Here is an 18,663-nt window from a genome sequence, read left to right on the forward strand (position 1 = left end):
CTTTTTTCCCCCTCATGCACACGCGCATAAATGCTAATATATACAACTGCTGAGGGCAGAAGCAACGTTTTTGAAACTTTTTTTCCCCTGCATGGAGCAGAGCATCTGTTAATGTTACCACCTAATTTATATTCTGTAAATTTTCAGAAAAACACTATTCCATAACATAAACCACATGGTTTGGAGAGTCTGAAAAAGAAATGCAGGGAGGTGATAATCAGCTTACCTCCAGGCAGCTGCTAAAGAGCACATACAATTCAGCTTTATCTTCAGCCAGGAACGGTTTCTTTTCTAACTGGGACAAATAAGCCTGAATATAATCCTTCACGTCACGGAAGCTTTGGAAGGAGAAATATTATACCTGGTTAGTTCAGGTCTGGAAACTCATTTTGCCAAAAAAAAAGAAAAAAGGTATGTATGTATGTATCGATTTGCCTGTTATCCATCCCCCCTTCCTGTATAATTATATATATATATATATATATATATATATATATATATATATATACACATACATACATGTGTATGTATAGTTTGTAACACGATTTTATGAAAAATATTCTAGCACCAACTTGGAGGAATATAAAATTCCCTATTTTAGACTAGCTGTTCTCAAACTTTTTGGCTCCAAGATTCCTTTACAGACTTAAAAATTATTGAGAACCTCAGAGAGCTTTTGTTTCTGTGGATTACATCTACTGATATTTACAGTATTCGAAATTAAAACTGAAAAAATTTGAAAATATTTATCAATTCATTAAAAATAACCATACTAAACTCATTACATATTAACATAAATAATATTTTTAAAAAGCTTTTCCAAAACAAAAATTCATTAGTAAGAAGAGGGGTACTGTTTTTCATTCCTGCAAATCTCTTTAACACCTGGCTTAACAGAAGTTCATTAGATTCTCAAATCTGCTTCTGTTTCTAATTGGTTGCACTATATTGAGTTAAATGAGGAAAAATCTGGTCTCACACATTATGTAGCTGGAAAAGGGAGAAATATTTTAGTAGCCTTTTCAGGTAACTGTGAATATTCTCCTTTGACACTACACCAAAACTTGATAAATGATAATTTCTAAAGGTTAGTTGCAATGTGCAATCTGAAACCCTATCAATGCACGTTTCATAGTCAATTACATTAAAATCAAATGGTCTGCCTTGCACTTCAAATGGATCTCTTTTTGATCAATGCAAAATTCTCTGACATCAAGCAACAGTCACTTCAAAAATACCGGTTCACTGAGCTGTGCAGATCTGGCAAATGTTGACACGTTTTAATTTTATGATATGTTTAAAAAAACCTCACATTCATTATCATCAAAAGGTCTGTAAGTATTAGAAAGCTGATAGGCTCCCAGTGGAGGATACAGGTTTTCCAAATTTTTATTTTAATTTTTTAAAAATGTATTTATTTTTTTGGCCACACTGCATGGCTTGCAGGATCTTAGTTCCCCAAGCAGGGATTGAACCCAGGCCCTTGGCAATGAAAGCGTGGAGCCCTAACCACTGGGCCACCAGGGAATTCCCGCCAAAATTTTATATTTGCTTAAAAGCTTGAATTTTATCTTTAGCAACAAAACCATCAGTTCTCTTCCTTGATGTGACAGGCTCACATCCCTTGGTTTCAAGAAAACACCTGCCAAATGCCCAAGTCTGAATAAGTGTTGTTTGTCAGTCATTCTTTCAAGTACAAGTGGTATTCCACAAAAAAAACGGCCAAGTTAGCATGTAACTCAAAAACGGCATGAGTGATTTTCCTTGAGATAATCCTGTACCTTGGTGTGCAGCTGGAGTGCTTTGTGTGTATCTCTCATTTCAACAGAATATTAAAAAGTCATATCCTCGAAGGTGGAGATTTAGTAAAATTAAGAATTTTTATAGCTTCGTCAAGGACATTAAGTGAAATTGGCATTTTAAAAAACTATATGTGGTTGGTGGTGACGGAAACAATGGCCAATACCGGGGTTTTCCTCATGCTAAGATGCTACCACATTCACCCTTCATTACTTTAGTAACATCAGTGCAAATATCAACATGTTGAAAAAGCCAGATAATATCTTAGTGTTATTTGCAGTCTCATCAATGTTGTCCCCCACACAGGTCTGCCTAAAGAATGGATGCCTACATTTCCACAAAGTATGTCTAAGTCTGGTCTGAGTCATTCTTTTTTCTTTTTGGCTGCGTTGGGTCTTCATTGCTGCACACGGGCTTTCTCCAGTTGCGGTGAGCGGGCTTCTCATTGCAGGGGCTTCTCTTGTTGCGGAGCACGGGCTCTAGGTGCGTGGGCTCAGTAGTTGTGGCTCGCAGGCTCTAGAGCCCAGGCTCAGTAGTTATTGCACACGGGCTTAGTTGCTCCGTGGCATGTGGGATCTTCCCGGACCAGGGATCGAACCCATGCCCCCTGCACTGGCAGGCGGATTCTTAACCACTGCACCACCAGGGAAGCCCCTGACTGATTCTTAATACATGAAAATACTCGAATCACAAAAGCAACGACACAAGTATTTCTCAACCCAGGGAATGACAATGCAGATTTTTAAATTGTGTTTTATGTCTCAAGATTTTTATTTCAAAATCAGTTCTGTAAATTTTACTCTCTAAATATTTCAAAACAAAGTGTTTACCTTTAAGCATTGTTTGTACTCATGTTAATGTCAAGAGGTATGCATGTTGATGATACTGTTCCCTTTCTCTAAGCAAAGAGATTCAAATGAATACAGATTTCACACATTTACCAAAATTAATAAAAATCACAGAGTATCAGAAGAGGCTCTTCTCACATCTCAAGTCAACTCTTTCCATGTATGCCTTAAAAGCCATTTTCAGGTACAGTAAGATACTAGTTCTGTAAGAAAATGTATTTTAAGAGTATTTTATTGGAAAATCCTCCAGGAATCCTGTTTGAAAAAACTATTTCACAAATAATGGGGGGAAAAAATAGAAGCAAAATAAAATGCCCGTGGACAAGGCTGCAGCAGATCCATGCTTAAATGTAAATCTAATCTCCATCCTGAGTCACCTTTCAGACATTTAAGTTAGAAACAGTTGTTTCTATTGGAACTTTTCTTACAGCATCTTGATTTTGCCATCACCTCAAGGTGTACTCTATCAAGTCAGAACACAGGCTAAGGATACTGAGTATCTTCCAAAAGAGCCTCTAAATACAGATCAGCTTTCTTTCTCTCTCTCTCTCTCTTTCTTTCAGTTTTGGCTGCGTTGGGTCTCTGTTGCTGGGCATGGGCTTTCTCTAGTTGTGGCGAGCAGGGGCTACTCTTTTTTTTTTTTTTTTTTTTTAGGGGCTACTCTTTGTTGCGGTGCGCAGGCTTCTCATTGCAGTGGCTTCTTTTGTTGTGGAGCACGGGCTCTAGGCACACGGGCTTCAGTAGTTGTGGCCCGTGGGCTCAGTGGTTGTGGCTCGCGGGCTCTAGAGCACAGGCTCAAGTAGTTGTGGTGCACGGGCTTAGCTGTTCTGCAGCATGTGGGATCTTCCTGGACCAGGGCTTGAACCCGTGTCCCCTGCACTGGCAGGCGGACTCTTAACCACTGTGCCACCAGGGAAGCCCCCTACAGATCAGCTTCCTAAGAATTTTCTAAAATAGCATAATTTGACAAGACCATTGAGCTGAAGCACCATATGGGCTTCTCTGTCCATTTATAGAATCAGAGAAACTTAAGAGCTGAAGCAAAACTTAGACAACATCAAGGGCAAGCAGGGTGAGGGGAGAGTCTAACTTACCATCCAAAAAACCACAAAACTTTGTAGCTGTGGAACTGAGATGAGAACCGCAGATTCCTGACTCCCGACTTCCCGCACGTGTTACAACACCTTGCACCCTTCCCCCAAATCTGTCTTCTTCCTAACCACGTGCTTATAGGCATGCTGAACTCATAGCCAGTATGTGAATATGTCAAGGACACAACCCATACAGATAAAGGAACAAGGGCGTCTCTTGCTGAAAAAGCTTCCCCAAATCATGAACTAGCTACAGGTTCTGCAAAGAATGCTTGGCAGCAAAGAAAAAGCCACGAGGAGAATTAAAAGTCAAGGCGTGCTAGAGGCAACTCCACGTTCGTGGTGCTCACCTGTACTTCAAAAGCAGTTTCAGTACCACTGAGCGGATGACAGGGGTCTTATCCACAACGTCATCAAAAGGAGAAAGAGATTTTGTGTGTTCACGGCGTCCTTAAACCAGAAGGAGAAAGGTAGATCATCGTTCACATCAGACAAAGAGTGAGATGAAGAACTGAATTTTTAAGTCTATAGGAAGAAATCCACTCACTTTGGGAAGCCTCTCGAAAGAGCTCCTTCTCTACAAAGAGTAAAGACAGCAGAACATTGACCACATCCTTCTGAGGTGGAGAATTGTCTTTGAAGCACATGGTAGAAACTAGGTCCACAAAGAAACTATTGCACATCTGCCGGAAGCGAGCATGTTTCTTGATGACCTCCCTTAGGAATCGTTGAAAACCACGGTCAAAAGGCTTATAGAATGTGTTCCAGAATACCTCCTTACAGAGTGCTTTGGGATTTGGACAGCATTTTTTTTTTTTTAATTAAAAGATGCAAGTATCTCCTTACATTGATTAGAACCAATCTCCAAAACTGCAGACAGCACATACACTTGGCTCTTTTGAGAAATACTTTGATCATTTGGGCCATCTAGCAATAGCCTTCATATCCCAAGAGCTTCTCAAAGATCCCATCCACTGGGCTTGCCTTGTGCTCCGCTTTCAGGAGGCATCAGAATGGAGGAAAACGGGAAGGAAAACCAACCACATAGGCTAATTTTAACTACTGCCCTGAAAGGCACTTAGCCAGATTAAGAGCTAGCTTTATCCTCAGGACATAGAACATGGATGGAATTTACATATCAAGAGGACAAACCAGTTGCATCTAAATTCTTTGGGTCTCTTGTGATGGCTTTATTTACTTTACGACTTTCTGGTTTATTTCCTCTAATTTTTCTATCTCCCTAATCTGTATACATGTATGTCTTGAGGAGAGGATAATTTTCAGACACCAGGTGTTTATAAAGGTACATAAGTAGTTAGTTGTCTTTCTTAGAACACTTCTCTGTCAGGCTTTCTAAGATTAATAATTATATTTCTGAATACTGTATTTGCAAAAAAGGAAGAAAGAAGAGGAAGCTTTCTCAAGAGGAAGGGTGTTTTACCGGTGCTCCTGGGAAACAGAAGGAGAGAAGCTGTCTGGCAAGTCAGTTAAACAATAGGGGCATCCCATCTGCCCTTGGGTGAGGTGAACTTTGACGCAGCGCTGGCAGAATACATGGTCACAGGGCAGGCAGACAGGATCCTGTGCATCTCCCAGGCAGATGGGGCACGGCTTCACCCCAAACCTAGAAGCCAAGAAGGGTGACCAATTCTGAAGCAGAGAAGCTGGCCGTGAGAAGCAAAAAATACAAAAGGTTCTGAATTCTCTCCCTTGCAGATCCCAAACCCAAGATCTCACCTGGTGAGGCTCTTGCTGACCTGGTCCTTACATTTACAAAGAGTGGTCATCACTGCGACGAAAGGCCTGTGAGTCTTGATGTCAGAGTCCTCTTGCAGGCACTGAAGGAGAAAGGCAGCGGGAGGAGGAGGGAAGCTAATTAGCAGTGAGGAAGGGCAGGAGTCAGCCGGGCAACAAAGGCAACAAAACACAACATCCCCTCTGCAGCTGGCAAAGCTGGGCAGTTAGGGCTCTGGTGTCTGCAGTGCAAGGCTTTTTTTTTTTTAGCAGTTTCTTTAACTTTGAATGCCCTTTGTGACTATGCTGCTTTGGGGAGAAGGTTGATATTCTCGGCTTCTGATTTTCCCCTCTTCCTTTTTTTCTTTTAAGGTCTATCCCCCTCCTCCCGTTATGAGGTATTTCAAGCTATAAAAGGTAATATAATGACCATCTGCGTATCCACCAAACTTTAAGTAATCATAGCATTTTTTTGGAATATGTGCTTTATCAGTTTCTAAAGAAACAAAACATTACAGGTGCAGCTTCAACTCCAAGTGTATCCTTTTCTGATCATATTTCCATCCCCCACCCCCCACCCAGCCCCAGAGAAGCACATTCCTAAATTCCCACTTCCACTAGATTTGGATGCATGCATAAAAATCTTGTTGCTTTGAATGTTGTAAACTTTCTATCAGGGGCATCACACTGTACCTAAGCTTCTGCAACTTGCTTTTTGTGTTGATACAAGTAGGTTCAGATCATTCATGTTAACTGCTGTATGGTACTTGTTGATACTGGTCACCTGTTTTCCCATTAATGGACATTTAGAACGTTCCCAATTTCCTGCAATTACAAACATTTCTGCACCCAACATTCTTCCATGTGTCTGAGTACAAATGGGAAAATTCTCTAGGATATATATTTAGACGTGGAAACACTGTTTTTTAGGAAATGCACATCTTTAATGATATAAGATAGTGAGTTTAATGGGTGTGCTTAGGGAATTTTCTGGTTAGGTATAATGTTTGCTATAGATGTTTTTCTATTAGGTATACCCCTTGGGCATTATCCGCTGAAGGAGAGTTCCTTTCTATTCCTAATTTGGCAAGAGTATCTTTGTACCAAATTATAAATTTTATCAAATGCTTTATCTGCACCTTTGGAAATAATCGTTTGGAGTTTTTCTTTTAATTTGTTATGTAACTGATGACACATCGATTTTATGCTTTTGAGCTATCCTTGAATTCCCAGGATTAATCTTACTTGGCAATGATATTAGTTTTTAATACCCTGCTAAATTTGATCTGTTAATCAAAAGATTGAAAAAAGGCCAAAGGACTTGAATAGACATTTGCCAAAGAAGATATACAAATAGGCAATAAGCACATGAAAAAATGCTCAACATCACTAGTCATTAGGGAAATACAAATCAAAAACCACAATGAGATATCACTTCATACCCATTAGGAGGGCTATTATTAAAAAATAAGGAAAATAACAAGTGTTGGCAGGGATGTGGAGAAATTGGAGCCCTGGGGCATTGCTGGTGGGGAAGTAAAATGGTGTGGCAACTGTGGAAAACAGTATGGTAAAATGTCAAACATAGAATTACCATATGAGTCAGCAATTCCACTCTTAAGTACACACCCCAAAAAATTAAAAGTAGTGACTCAAACAGATACTTGTACACCCAGGTTCAGAGCAGCATTATTTACAATCACCAAAAGGTGGAAATAACCCAAATGTCCATTAACGGACGGATGGATAAACAGAATGTGCTCTATCCATACAGTGGAATCTTATTCAGCTTTAAAAAGGAAGGAAATTCTGACACCTGCTACAATGTGGATAAACCTTGAGAACATGCTGCTTAGTGAAATAAGCCAGTCACAAAAGGACATTTCAAAGGCTGTACAGCAAAGCTGCTGGCAGCGCTTGTGTGAGGTTCCCAGTGGGCAGACACCGTCTTCCCTGAGTGGCCACTGATGCTGAAAGGACAGTCACTTTTTCTACAGAGTACTATCCTGTGTGTCACCAATTTCATAAAGGGTGTAGAGGGGCAGAGACATGGGCTTCCTGACCCCCTGGTCCCACCGACAGCACTGTGTTTGGAAGTCCACAGGCCCAGCAGCATTCTCCTACACCCCCGTCTTCCTGACCGTGGCCGTGGGAAGCAGCTCCCTCCGCGGGCCAGGCTGCTGGTCTGGTCTGGGGCCACTGGAGGCCTGGCTGGAGCCCACCTTCAGTCCTCCCAAAGGTTTCCCAAGTGTACTTGCTGCATGAATAGTTCCTTTTCCTGCAAGGAACCCTAAATGACACACCCTGACTTAACACTCAGGAGAGGGTAAATATTAAAATATTAAACACCAAAATTTTAATGGCCTATGTGATGAAATATAACTCACATAAAACTCTCAGAGCAGAAAGGGGATATACCACCAAGATGATAAAAGTCAGGTCACATTTCAATTGTCCTTTGTCTCACAAAGAGGCAGACCAGTGCTTGACAGGCCAAGCCTTCGCGCTCACCTTGTTCAGCAAGAAGACATACTCTGTCACCAGCTTGCGCAGCTCGGGAATATAGCTCTCGGTCCCCAGGAGCACATGCTCCACAAAGAGCGCGATGGAGAAAATGCGATTCCACTGGGTTCTGTCGAGAGAGGGGGTCCCTCACTCAGCTCTGACAAAAGCGCCTGAGACGAATGAAGAGGGGCAGGGAGGCAGTTCCAAGGCACAGGGATTGAAAGATAAGAAAAGGACCGGGCGTGAAGGTGGGTGAAAGAATTAGGTAGAAGCCCTTTGTGATGTGCTCCCTGACCTCCACACGCTTTGTCTCTTTCCGCCCCTCCCCTCAGACTCTCAGCTGGGACATCTCAAGTTCTACGCCTCTGCCTGTGTCCGGTGAGTCCCACCTCGCCCTTAAAGGCCAGCAGCACAGGACTTGTCCCCTGGAAAGTCTACCCTGTGTGTTCCCTCTCTGCTGCCCTGCTGGGGTCCTCTGCAGCTGCTTCTTCTCCCTCAGGATCACCATAACCTGCTCGCCTTTTTATCACCTCCATCACTCCACGCACTCCCTGAATGTACACCTCTCTAAGGTCATCATGATGCCTGGCGTTTAGTAAGGATCCAAGAGACGTTAAAGAATGAATGAGGATAGGCCCACTTCCCGTGGCAGGAGCATCTGCTCTCTCTCTCATGTGCCCGGGACTCCTGGATCTCACCTGACATCCCGGATGACGGTTACCATCCCGCTGCCCTGCAGGTACCCATCTGAGCAGAGGAGCTCCAGCGGCATGCAAAGATTCTTCACCATCTGTAACCAAGCTTGGGGACTGGGCTTCAGGAGGTTTTCTGTCAGCATTTCAGCACAGGCCACTGCTGCGAACACATCCAGACTCTGGGGGGCAGAGAACAGGCCTGTGACTGAGCAGCCTGTCCCCTGACCCCCACTGGGCTGCTCTAACCATTAAGTCGGAGGCCCTGGCTGTTAGCCCAGTGTGTTCTTGTGTTCCAGGCTTGTAGCTTCACCTTTCATTGTCTTGGGATCTAGGAAGCATGAGTTAGATGCGTTCTAACTGAGGAGCCACACTGACATGTGTGCCCCATGAAGATGTTTCCCATTTGGAATGTGGTCCATAAGCTTTCCCTTCCCAGGGCGGCAGTAGGAGCAACCGCCCAGTCGCCTGAGGAAGCCAAGCCTGGCTGCAGGCACGTGATGTCCCTAAGAGGGGCCATACCATCTCACGTCCGGCCCAGCTGTGGTTCCAGGTGCCTTTTGTAAGGCTCTGTAGAACTGGGGGGTAGATGGTCAAGATCCTGGAGAAGTTCTGCAGCCGGCTCCTGAAATGCTGGTAGGCAAGGTGCACGGACGGTAAGGAGATCTCTTCCGCTGGCCTTCCTGCCTTCAGCTGATTGATGCAGGACCCCAGAGCCATCTGCAGAACCTGGGATGAGAAACAAGCTTTTACTATATACTTGTAAATTATCCTTTTAAAAAAAGATACACCTTCCTTGTGGGAAACCAGAACTATTCGAAAATGACAAAAAAGAAAATTAAAAACCACGCATACTATTAGTATCCCTCGTTTACTTTTTGGTGTCGTCCCTTCTAGACGTTTGTGATCCACACCTCTTCTCCCTGTGGTCCCCAAATCAGGGTCACAGAGCATTCCTGATTTTTTTCCACTTTACATTACAAGCATTTCTCTATCACGAGCATGCTCGAAGACATCGTTTTTAACCAGTCAAAGGGCTGTACAAATATTTGTCCAACCTTATTTTAAGACAATTACATTGTTTCTAATTTTCTGTTTTTAGAAATAAAACTGCAAAGAACATTCCCGTGAATAAAATATTTGTCCACGTCTCCGACAACGTTCTCAGGACAGGATCGCCAGTTCAGATTTTGTGAAGTTTTTCATTCATCCCGACAGACGGTTTTCCAGAAGCACCACGCCGTTCACACCGCCACTGGCAGTGGAGGAACTCCTGGCTGTTTTAAAAACCAGTTTTGCCACAAGAGCAAGTAAAGATCGTGTCTAAAAGTTGTTCATGCCTTGTTGATTTACTAGTGAGGCTGAGCACTTTTTCCAGTGTTTTCTGGACATCTGTATAATTATTCTGTTAATAATTTCTAACTTTCACTCATTTTTAAAAATTAGGAGATTTTCTTATTGTATCCTAAGAATACTTTATTAACCCTTAATCATGTTGGCTGTTAAGTATGTTTTCCTCAAATCTGTCAGTTTCCTTCTTTAGGTACTGAAGTTTGAAATCTTCAGTATTTCCATTGAAATTTTAGTTAATATCATTATTATTACACCTTGCTGTGATCAGTTAAATATTTACCTAAGTTTCTTCAAGAAAAACTAAACATTTAAAAAGAAGGTGTCACAGGAAATCGGAGGTCTTCTTCCTGTTAATAAAAGCTCCATGTTTTAGGGGCGCTGGTCAGTGAGCTAAGCATCCAGCCCCGAGAGTTCTGAGGGTGTCAGTGGCATTTTCTCATACCACTGTCCTCTTGGACCACATTCTGTTCCACGAACACTACAGCTCCAGGAGTTGAGGAAAAGTTCCCATGCTGGCATCTTGTCCACGTTATACCAGCCTCACCCTGCCCCCTAGTCAGTACTCACGTTTAACTGTTCCCAAGTGGACACTCTCATGGTCAAGAGAAGGAAGTCCTTCAGGTAGCACTGAAGAAGTTCTTGCCGCTGGTCTACAGTGAGCTGAGCAAGAAACCTGCCCAGTGCGGTCTGCTGAAAGAGCTCCACTAACTTCTCTGCCAGTCCTGCCGGGGGTGGGTGAGGGGGGAGATGGAGAACGGCTTGGGGTGAGGATGTTGACCATGACTCCCCTTACCCGCTGAATGCAGGGACATGGACATGGTTCTAATAAGGCTGCCTTTTTAATCATCATTTTTTATCATCATTTCTGGACACTTTAGATATCTTCTCAGTGGAATAACAGAAACAAAGTCAGAAGGAATGTTCCATTCCGGTCATAAAAGCCTAGCCAGCCCCAAAGAGAACACAACCTGGGATAGATCAAGTTTATTTCTACCAAGTCATAACGTGCTTTGGGAACCCCGGACCCAAGCGAACCAGGAATGAGTGGGTTGCCCTCCAGGGGCTGGGATCATATTCTGCTCAAATCAAAAAGATCTGCCGTCTCGTGGATGGGATGCTGGCCCTCAAGTCACATGCTATTATAGAAAAGTAGGGTCAGTTAGGATATGGTATGAGAAAGAGAAATACTCTCTCTTCAGGAGAGAGACTGCTTCAGGTTTGTTCAGAAAGAGTGGCAGAATGCTTACCTAGAAAAATAAGTTCATCTTCAAGTATTTTGACCAGTATTTTTTTAAGAAATCTTTCCTTTTTTAAAAAAAATTGAAATATAGTTGATGTATCATATTATGTTAGTTTCAGTGATGTGACATCTGCCTACCTTATGAAATGATTACAAGTCTAGTAACCATCTTTGTCCTGTATTTTTAAAAAGCAGTACTATACATAAACTGTGAAAAGATTACTTCATGTATGAAAGATGACTTTCCCAAAAGTGCTATGTGACCACTGGTTTTCCTGGAATGTCTGTGGCCAGACTACTTGGCACGTGACAACAGAGCAAGGTGCCCTGTGACTCAGGAGGACACTGATGGAGGACACTCAGGAGGACACTTGGCTCAGTCTGGCCAAAGGTATTACTCTACTCTGGTCACTGGCAGTTGCTGAGAAGGGCCCAGCTGGGGACATCTTGAGTCCTGGTGCCTTAGTTGCCCAGGGAACTCAGAATGGGGGTGACCACCTATGACGGGCAGCAGGGTCTCCTCCTGCCAGAACACGTCCCCTCCCACCATCGCTGGGCTCACCTTCATCTCCCGTGATGTATTGAGTGTGGACCCACAGCTCCTCCAGATAGTCCTTGATTCTCCAGCTAAACGGGACACTGTTGGAAGTGTCCTCTGAGAGGTTCATGTAGTTCTGCACTATGATGTAGGACATCTCCCCTTTAGACCTGCAATCGGCCAAACAAGGACCAAGAATGTGGTTAGTGAGACGCTGCTCAAGACACAAGACGAGATCCACTCCTGATGCCAATTCCTCTCCATCCTTAAGAATTGGGAGGCTTAGTGGGCTACAAAGACAGTTCCCTGGTCTATTGAACAGCTCACCTTTATGTTATAAAGGAACTCAAGGATGATCTTACGTTACCTCTTGGTTTTACAGACAAAACAAAAACAAACCACGGCTGGAGGGGGTTAAGTAGGTTGCTTGAAGTCTTGGGCAGAACCAGTCTGGTGGTGTCTGAACCCACCCTTACCCTATACCTAGGCAAAGAGAATCGAAGCCCCCTGAAATCCAAACAGGAAGGTTCTGGCAGGCCAGCTGAGCTTGAGTTACACAAGATCGGGTCTAGGGATAGGCTCTGTGGTTCCCGCCATTGGCAGGAGGAGCAGGAAAATCAACACAAACGCTCTCCTACGTGCAGCTTCGCCAGTGTAGACGAGGTGGAAGCTGGCCATTTTAACTGCAAAGGGTGCTCTGAGAACAGGGAAATGAGGAAAGCCGAGAATGAAACAAGTATTTCTCAGAACTCGCGTCAACTCTTTTGTTAGTGTAATGCCATAACCCTTCAGGCTACAAAAATAGCCAACTTAAATGTGATTCTAAAACCCATAACTATATCTCATCGAACACCTGGGAGAGCCTATTAAGTTTGTTGCTATGTTATGGGTTTTTTTCCCTTCCCATGAAAAGAAAGTCTTCTATTCACCTTGTATCATTTGCCACAAGAGGAATGTTCAGAAGCTTAACGTCACTGAAAATAAACATCCAAAGATCTCTCGCCCAGGACGGAGAATGTGGGTTGGTCAGCAGCTCGAGGTTGCCATCTCTGTCCATGAAAGATATCATGCTCGCCAGGAGGGGAGTCACAGCACCCTGGACCCGCTTCCAGATGGTCTGCCTATGTTTGGGAGAGAAGCAGGCCTGCTCAGGTTTGAGGGACCACAGATCACACTGGGATGCCTGCATCCTTTTCACATTTTGTGCCTTCTTGGCAGTAACAAAACATCTGCTCTACTACTCCTACACCGTAGCTGTGTTTTTCATGTTTTTTTACATCATTTTTAAGTACTAGAAGAAAGACTTACAAATCGAAATAAGATTAGAGGCAGAATTGGAAAGGTCCTTAATTCTACCTCTAATAAACTGGAATCAGTTCATTGAAAAGGCCAAGTAGTATTTGTTTTATTTTGTTATATAGCTGTTTTCCAGAACAAGTCATCCAGGCTCTATAAATAAAGAAAAGAATAACCAAATTCATTTGAAAAAAATGTTATTTTAAGAAAAAAGAAATCAGTTGGGAATAGAATATAATAAAGAGACCAAAGTAAATTCATTCCAGGTACGTTAAACAAGAAAGCGTATCTTTATCTAGAACTTAGTTTTCATTGTTGATGGTTTTGTACATTAGATCTGAATATTTATATATACGTATATACACACATATATAAACTTGACTGCTTATATTAACTCATACACGTACAATTATATTTAGTAATAAAATATACTTTATATATTTTATTTTATAAAAATAAACTTAAGTCATTTAAAAATTCTTATGGTAAGGCCAAAGAAATCTACTACTAGGTAATTAATACTGGGGAGAAAAATGCATGTTCCATTTTGAAAAGAAAAAGAAATACTTTTTAAAAATATTGAACCAGAAATGTGCAGAAAACTGAGAGAGTGAAAGGTAAAAGCTGGCTGCAGGGAGAAACGGGGGAAGCTGTACCTGGTCACATATGCAGACTTTGGGTGCTGGAAAAACCCTAGTAAAGTCATCCCTCCATACCCATAAGGGGTTGGTTCCAGGACCCTGACAGATACAAAATCTGAGGATGCTCAAGTCCCTTATATAAAATGGTGTAGTATTTGCATATAACCTACGTACATCCTCCTTTACACTTTAAATCATCCTTAGATTACTTATAACACCTAATACAAAGTCAACACTACGTAAACTGTTGTAAATACAAGGTAAATGCTATGCAGATAGTTGCCAGCATGTGGCAAATTCAAGTTTCGCTTTTTGGAACTTTCTGGATTTTTTTTTTTCCCGAATATTTTCGGCCCGCAGTTGGTTGAATCTGTGAATTTGGAACCTGAGGATATGGAGGGCTGACTGTGTAAAGACTATCCCAATTTGGATTATTTAATGCCAAGAGGGCAAATAACTGAAATCCAAAACACATGGAGGGTGAGCAGTTAGCTTCCAAAGCCTTGTGAGAACGGGCCAGTAGGCCCCAGAGCTCCACCTGGACTCAGATGCTGGTCGGATCCCATGGCGGCCCCTGAGTGCAAGGAGACCAGTCCTCATGCAGAGCAAACAGCAGAGCAGTGACAAGTGGGGCCACCCTTGCCACTATGAACACCCTCTGAACACTGGCAAATGTGGGAAGTTCAGTAAGTGAAGGGGTGGTGTCAAGGGTACATTGAAAACACAGATTTTAAGAAGCATTTATGTAAAAACAAGCATTTAGTAAAATCCATACAGAGGAACCTAGGGAAATGAAAATAATTCTAGGTCCAAATCTAATCTTATAAAGTTCCTTCAGAAGGTACAATTAGGAAAGAAATGAAGGCTAACTACAGAAAAACAGAGAAGCAGAAAAACCCTACAGTCACAAACCCAGCATCAATAAGCTCACATGGTCCATTTAACCCTGGATGTTCCCACGTGTCCCCCCTGCCAATGGCATGAAGGCGACACACCCCTGCTGAATCCAAGCCTCCGGATGACTTAACCTTTCTCTCAGAGATGAAGAAACTGAGGGCCAGGGTGGTGAAGTCACAGGTCTAAGACGACCCTGCCGACAGGGGCGGGTGGAATCTTCCATTTGGGATCCAGAGCAAATGCCCCCTGCCTCAGCCACAAAGGTTGTCATGGGCTAGTCTTGAAAACAATGTCAAGTTTTGCAGAAAAAGGACCAGGGACAACAAATGAATACTCTGGGTCTTTTTTTTGTAGTTATCAAATAAGTTCACGCAGGAGGCCTGGGAAAACAACTTCGCTTCCCTCCCTTAATTTACTAACCTAAAAAGGCACCCATTTCTATGGTAATGGACATGCTGGTACAAGTTTACATCCAACAAGAACAAATGTTCTGGGTTGTTTTGTTTTGTTTTGTGTTATGAAAAAATTTAAACTCACACAAAAGTAGAGAAAAGAGTCTGACAAACCCCATGTAACTGCCACCCAGACCATCTTGTGCTCTGGGGAAAAAATATTGACAGCTCTGAATTTCTCAGAGGTTTGGAAAGAAGCGTCTCCTCGGCTGGAAGAGCCATGCATCCACCCCCCAGCCAGCCCTGGTTTCCCTTCACGGCAGTACCTGAACGTGCCGGCTTCCTGCAGAGCGTCCTGATTGGAGGCTTCCCTTACCACCCAGTCTTTCACATTGTAGATGTAGTTCTCTTCTTGCTTCTTTAAAAGGACAGAGAGGCGCATCTTGGTGACCCGTAAGAAAGCGGCTATGGAAAAGCAGAGCAGATGGGTACTCAGCACATCCCCGGGCACCGAGTGGTAGGCTCTGCATCCCTGACCTGCCCCAGCAGGAGGGTAAGCCCGTTTCCTTTGGGCAGGCCAGGTCTACAGAAATCCCGGAGGTGCACTTAGATTCCCAGGGGGCCAGCTGCTTCTGGGAGCCACAGAAAGCGGCAGCAGGGGGATGATTCATGGTCCAAAGAAGGAGCCCAGGCTGGGGTGCAGGCAAGAGGGGCCCCACACCTCTGTACTTGCCATCTTCATCTAGGAGGCTGAGGAGAATGGACACCCTCCGCATGCTGCGCTGACAACCCTCGTTCTGGTCTCTGAGCATGCCCACGGCGCCCTGGATACAGCTTCTCAGCAGCCTGGTGGTGTCCAGGATCTGCGTCTGTCGACAGAGACAATCAAACCTTCCGTTTCTGTCACTTACAAGTCAGGAGAAGCCAGGCGACACATGGGAGACGAGGTCTAAGCGCCTATGTGCAGGGGGCACAGTGTTCCTCCTGCCCAAGCTCCCGCCACGTGCCCTTGCCAAGTTCCCCTTAGAACCACTGTGTGGGAATTCCCTGGCGGTCCGGTGGTTAAGGCTCCGGCACTTTCACTGCTGTGGGCCTGGGTTCAATCCCTAGTCAGGGAACTAACATCCTACAACCCACGTGGTACAGCCATAAAAAGAAAAAAAAAGGAAACCACTGCAACACGATCCCGTGTGCCTGGGGACCCCGTCAGTGGTCAAGGATCGAGCAAAACTGACCAGGGGACACCAGGAAAAGCCAAGGTCAGATCTGGTACTGGTAATTCACCTGCACTTGCAGTGGCAGGTGGAGGAGTGTTGGGCTAAGCCCTGGACAGCTGAGTCCACTCCTCAGACAAGTCTAAGGAAGGGCAGCCCAACAGCACGGAGGCTCAGAGGACTAGAAAGAGCAAGAACTCACATCACTTCCTGGTCCAGGGGTCGGGTTGTCCATTGCCTCAGAACTTGCTGTCTCCATTTCCACCTCTGCCACTTCCCCTGATGTAGCCACCTCAGTTTCCATCACCTCCTCACCATCATCTTGGGCCCTGTGTTCCACCTCCACTGCATAGAAGCAAAACAATGGAGTTACTGTTCAGAGGTGGAAGGGGAGCGCTGGCAACAGCCTCTACGTGGCGTGCTGGGGCTCTAACCACCGGGATTTCCCTGGCAACAGCTCGGGGGAGGGTCCCCAAAGGACAGGCCGTCAGTCATGCAGATCAGCCTCTGTTCGCCCACTGGATGTGGTCCATCAGTGCAACCCGAACCTCCGTCCTGGGCTCGGATGGCTGATCCGGGAGCCAGGGCAGACAGAGTCTGACATGTTCCACAGGCACCTGCAAAGACCTACCTTTCCTGTGGAAATACTGTCTTCTCCTGGCCTTGGAAAGCAGTAGACAGTACCCTCGATTCATCATCACTCAGTTCAGCAAACATGTCCCGAGCTCTTGCCGAGGGGCAGGTGTTGGACCCAAGGGAATGGCAGCCTAAGGTCCCATCCTCGCAGCGCCGTACACACCTCCCTGCAGCCACTCCCACCATCCTGTCTCCCCGAGGACCCTTCCTCCACACTCACACTCAGGCTGATCTTCTGGTTTAAACAGCTGGCTGATGGCCACGTCCTGCAGTTTAGTCACGTCCGAAACCATGACTGTGGATCTCCGGAGGTCGTCGATGTGTACAGACTGCCACAGCCCTGGGAAAACAAGCCCCAGAAGCTTCCCTGTCTCCTCTGGTTTCTTCCTGTCAGTCATAAGCAGGGATACACTACCAACCCTATGTTTCAACGCACTGCGGAATGAACAATTTGTATCCTGAAGTCTAATTCCTTCAATATACACAGGAACCATATAGATGTCATGCTACAGCTGTTAGCAACTTTAGCATAAAAATCAGTTTTAAGAACTGAAATGATTACCTTGTAAAAAGGTGTTTGAAGAAGGCTTGTGATTCTTTTATAAATTTGTTATTAAACTTGCTGTATCATAATTAGTAGAGGAGTGTGAGACAATGGCAAGCTTTGCCCCCCCATTAACTATGAAATTATTAAAGTAAACTGTTGCCTATTTCTAGAATACTAATTTTCTCATACAGGGGATTCCTTGGAGATACTTTGGGATCAGGTCCAGACCATCATGAAAAAACAAATATTAAAATAAATCGAATCACACAATTTTTTTGGTTTCCCAGTGCCTATAAAAGTTATGTTTACATTATACTGTATTTTATTAAGTGTGCAATAGCATTATGTCTCAAAAAACAATGTACATGCCTTAATTAAAAAATACTGCATTGCTAAAAAATGCTAACCCTCATTGAGCCCTCAGCTAGTCGTAGTAGTAACATCAAAGGTCACTGATCCCACGTCACCGTAGAACATATGATAATGAAAATGTCTGAAATATTGCGAGAATTACCAAAATATGACACAGAGACATGAAGTGAGCAAATGCTTTCGGAAAAATGGCACCGACAGACTTGGCACAAACCTTCAATTTGTAAAAAACGCAGTATCCGTCAAGTGTAATAAAGCAAAGTGCAATTAAACGAGGTGTGCCTGTGTAATAAATATTTGGTGGCTAATTCCTCAGGGAAAAAAAGAGAGAGAGATTTAAGATAGCATTTCCCCACCCCAGAAGCAGGCATAAAGTATCCATGCATTCATAACACTGTTAGCTGGAGCTATCTCTCTGCATTATCCATATAGTAAAAGGTGAGGAACCAGAGATTAATCAAGTGTTTATCGACAAGTGATGAAAGAAGTGCTATATGTTGGAACAGCCAGTCCAAAGATGAGTGTTTTTTGCATTAATCAGCAGTAAGAAATCTCAATTGTATCTGAAAAAAATATTGTTGAGATTAATATTAATGTTCCAATGTCAGACTCTGTACATCATGGGACCAAATTAGAAACAACTTAAACATCATTAAACAAACATATTCACTAATATTTTGGTCCTACCTCCATGGGATCCTACATAGGACGTTCCACTTCCCATCCGGGACAGTTTTGTGATGAAATAGACTAAGACATAGTCCTTATTTCCTTGTATCTTGTTGATTTCATTTATAGCAGAATACCTATTTTAAAAACAAACAAGCAAAGACAAAATAAATCAAAACAAAACCCAAGAAAATAAAC

General features: G+C 43.6%; 1 protein-coding gene across 10 annotated transcripts in view; it reads right to left on the minus strand.

Annotated features, from left to right (window-relative positions):
* Positions 1-18,663, minus strand: part of RNF213 (ring finger protein 213) — a 110,932-nt gene that overhangs the window by 21,554 nt on the left and 70,715 nt on the right. For 9 of the 10 annotated variants that reach the window (XM_032615142.1, XM_032615139.1, XM_032615137.1 and 6 more), the window contains 16 exons: positions 18,484-18,602; positions 17,098-17,217; positions 16,444-16,586; positions 15,749-15,896; positions 15,354-15,492; positions 12,731-12,922; positions 11,826-11,971; positions 10,591-10,745; positions 9,193-9,399; positions 8,677-8,852; positions 7,985-8,105; positions 5,477-5,577; positions 5,181-5,363; positions 4,287-4,456; positions 4,090-4,189; positions 227-338 (listed from right to left, as the gene is read on the minus strand). In XM_032615142.1, coding sequence (XP_032471033.1) covers positions 227-338; positions 4,090-4,189; positions 4,287-4,456; positions 5,181-5,363; positions 5,477-5,577; positions 7,985-8,105; positions 8,677-8,852; positions 9,193-9,399; positions 10,591-10,745; positions 11,826-11,971; positions 12,731-12,922; positions 15,354-15,492; positions 15,749-15,896; positions 16,444-16,586; positions 17,098-17,217; positions 18,484-18,602 — 2,332 coding nt within the window. The remainder of the gene's footprint in view (positions 1-226; positions 339-4,089; positions 4,190-4,286; positions 4,457-5,180; positions 5,364-5,476; positions 5,578-7,984; positions 8,106-8,676; positions 8,853-9,192; positions 9,400-10,590; positions 10,746-11,825; positions 11,972-12,730; positions 12,923-15,353; positions 15,493-15,748; positions 15,897-16,443; positions 16,587-17,097; positions 17,218-18,483; positions 18,603-18,663) is intronic. The other variant, XM_032615135.1, reaches the window with a different exon arrangement.

Source organism: Phocoena sinus, chromosome 20 (genome assembly GCF_008692025.1).
Source record: "Phocoena sinus isolate mPhoSin1 chromosome 20, mPhoSin1.pri, whole genome shotgun sequence".
Taxonomy (NCBI): Eukaryota; Metazoa; Chordata; class Mammalia; order Artiodactyla; family Phocoenidae; genus Phocoena; species Phocoena sinus.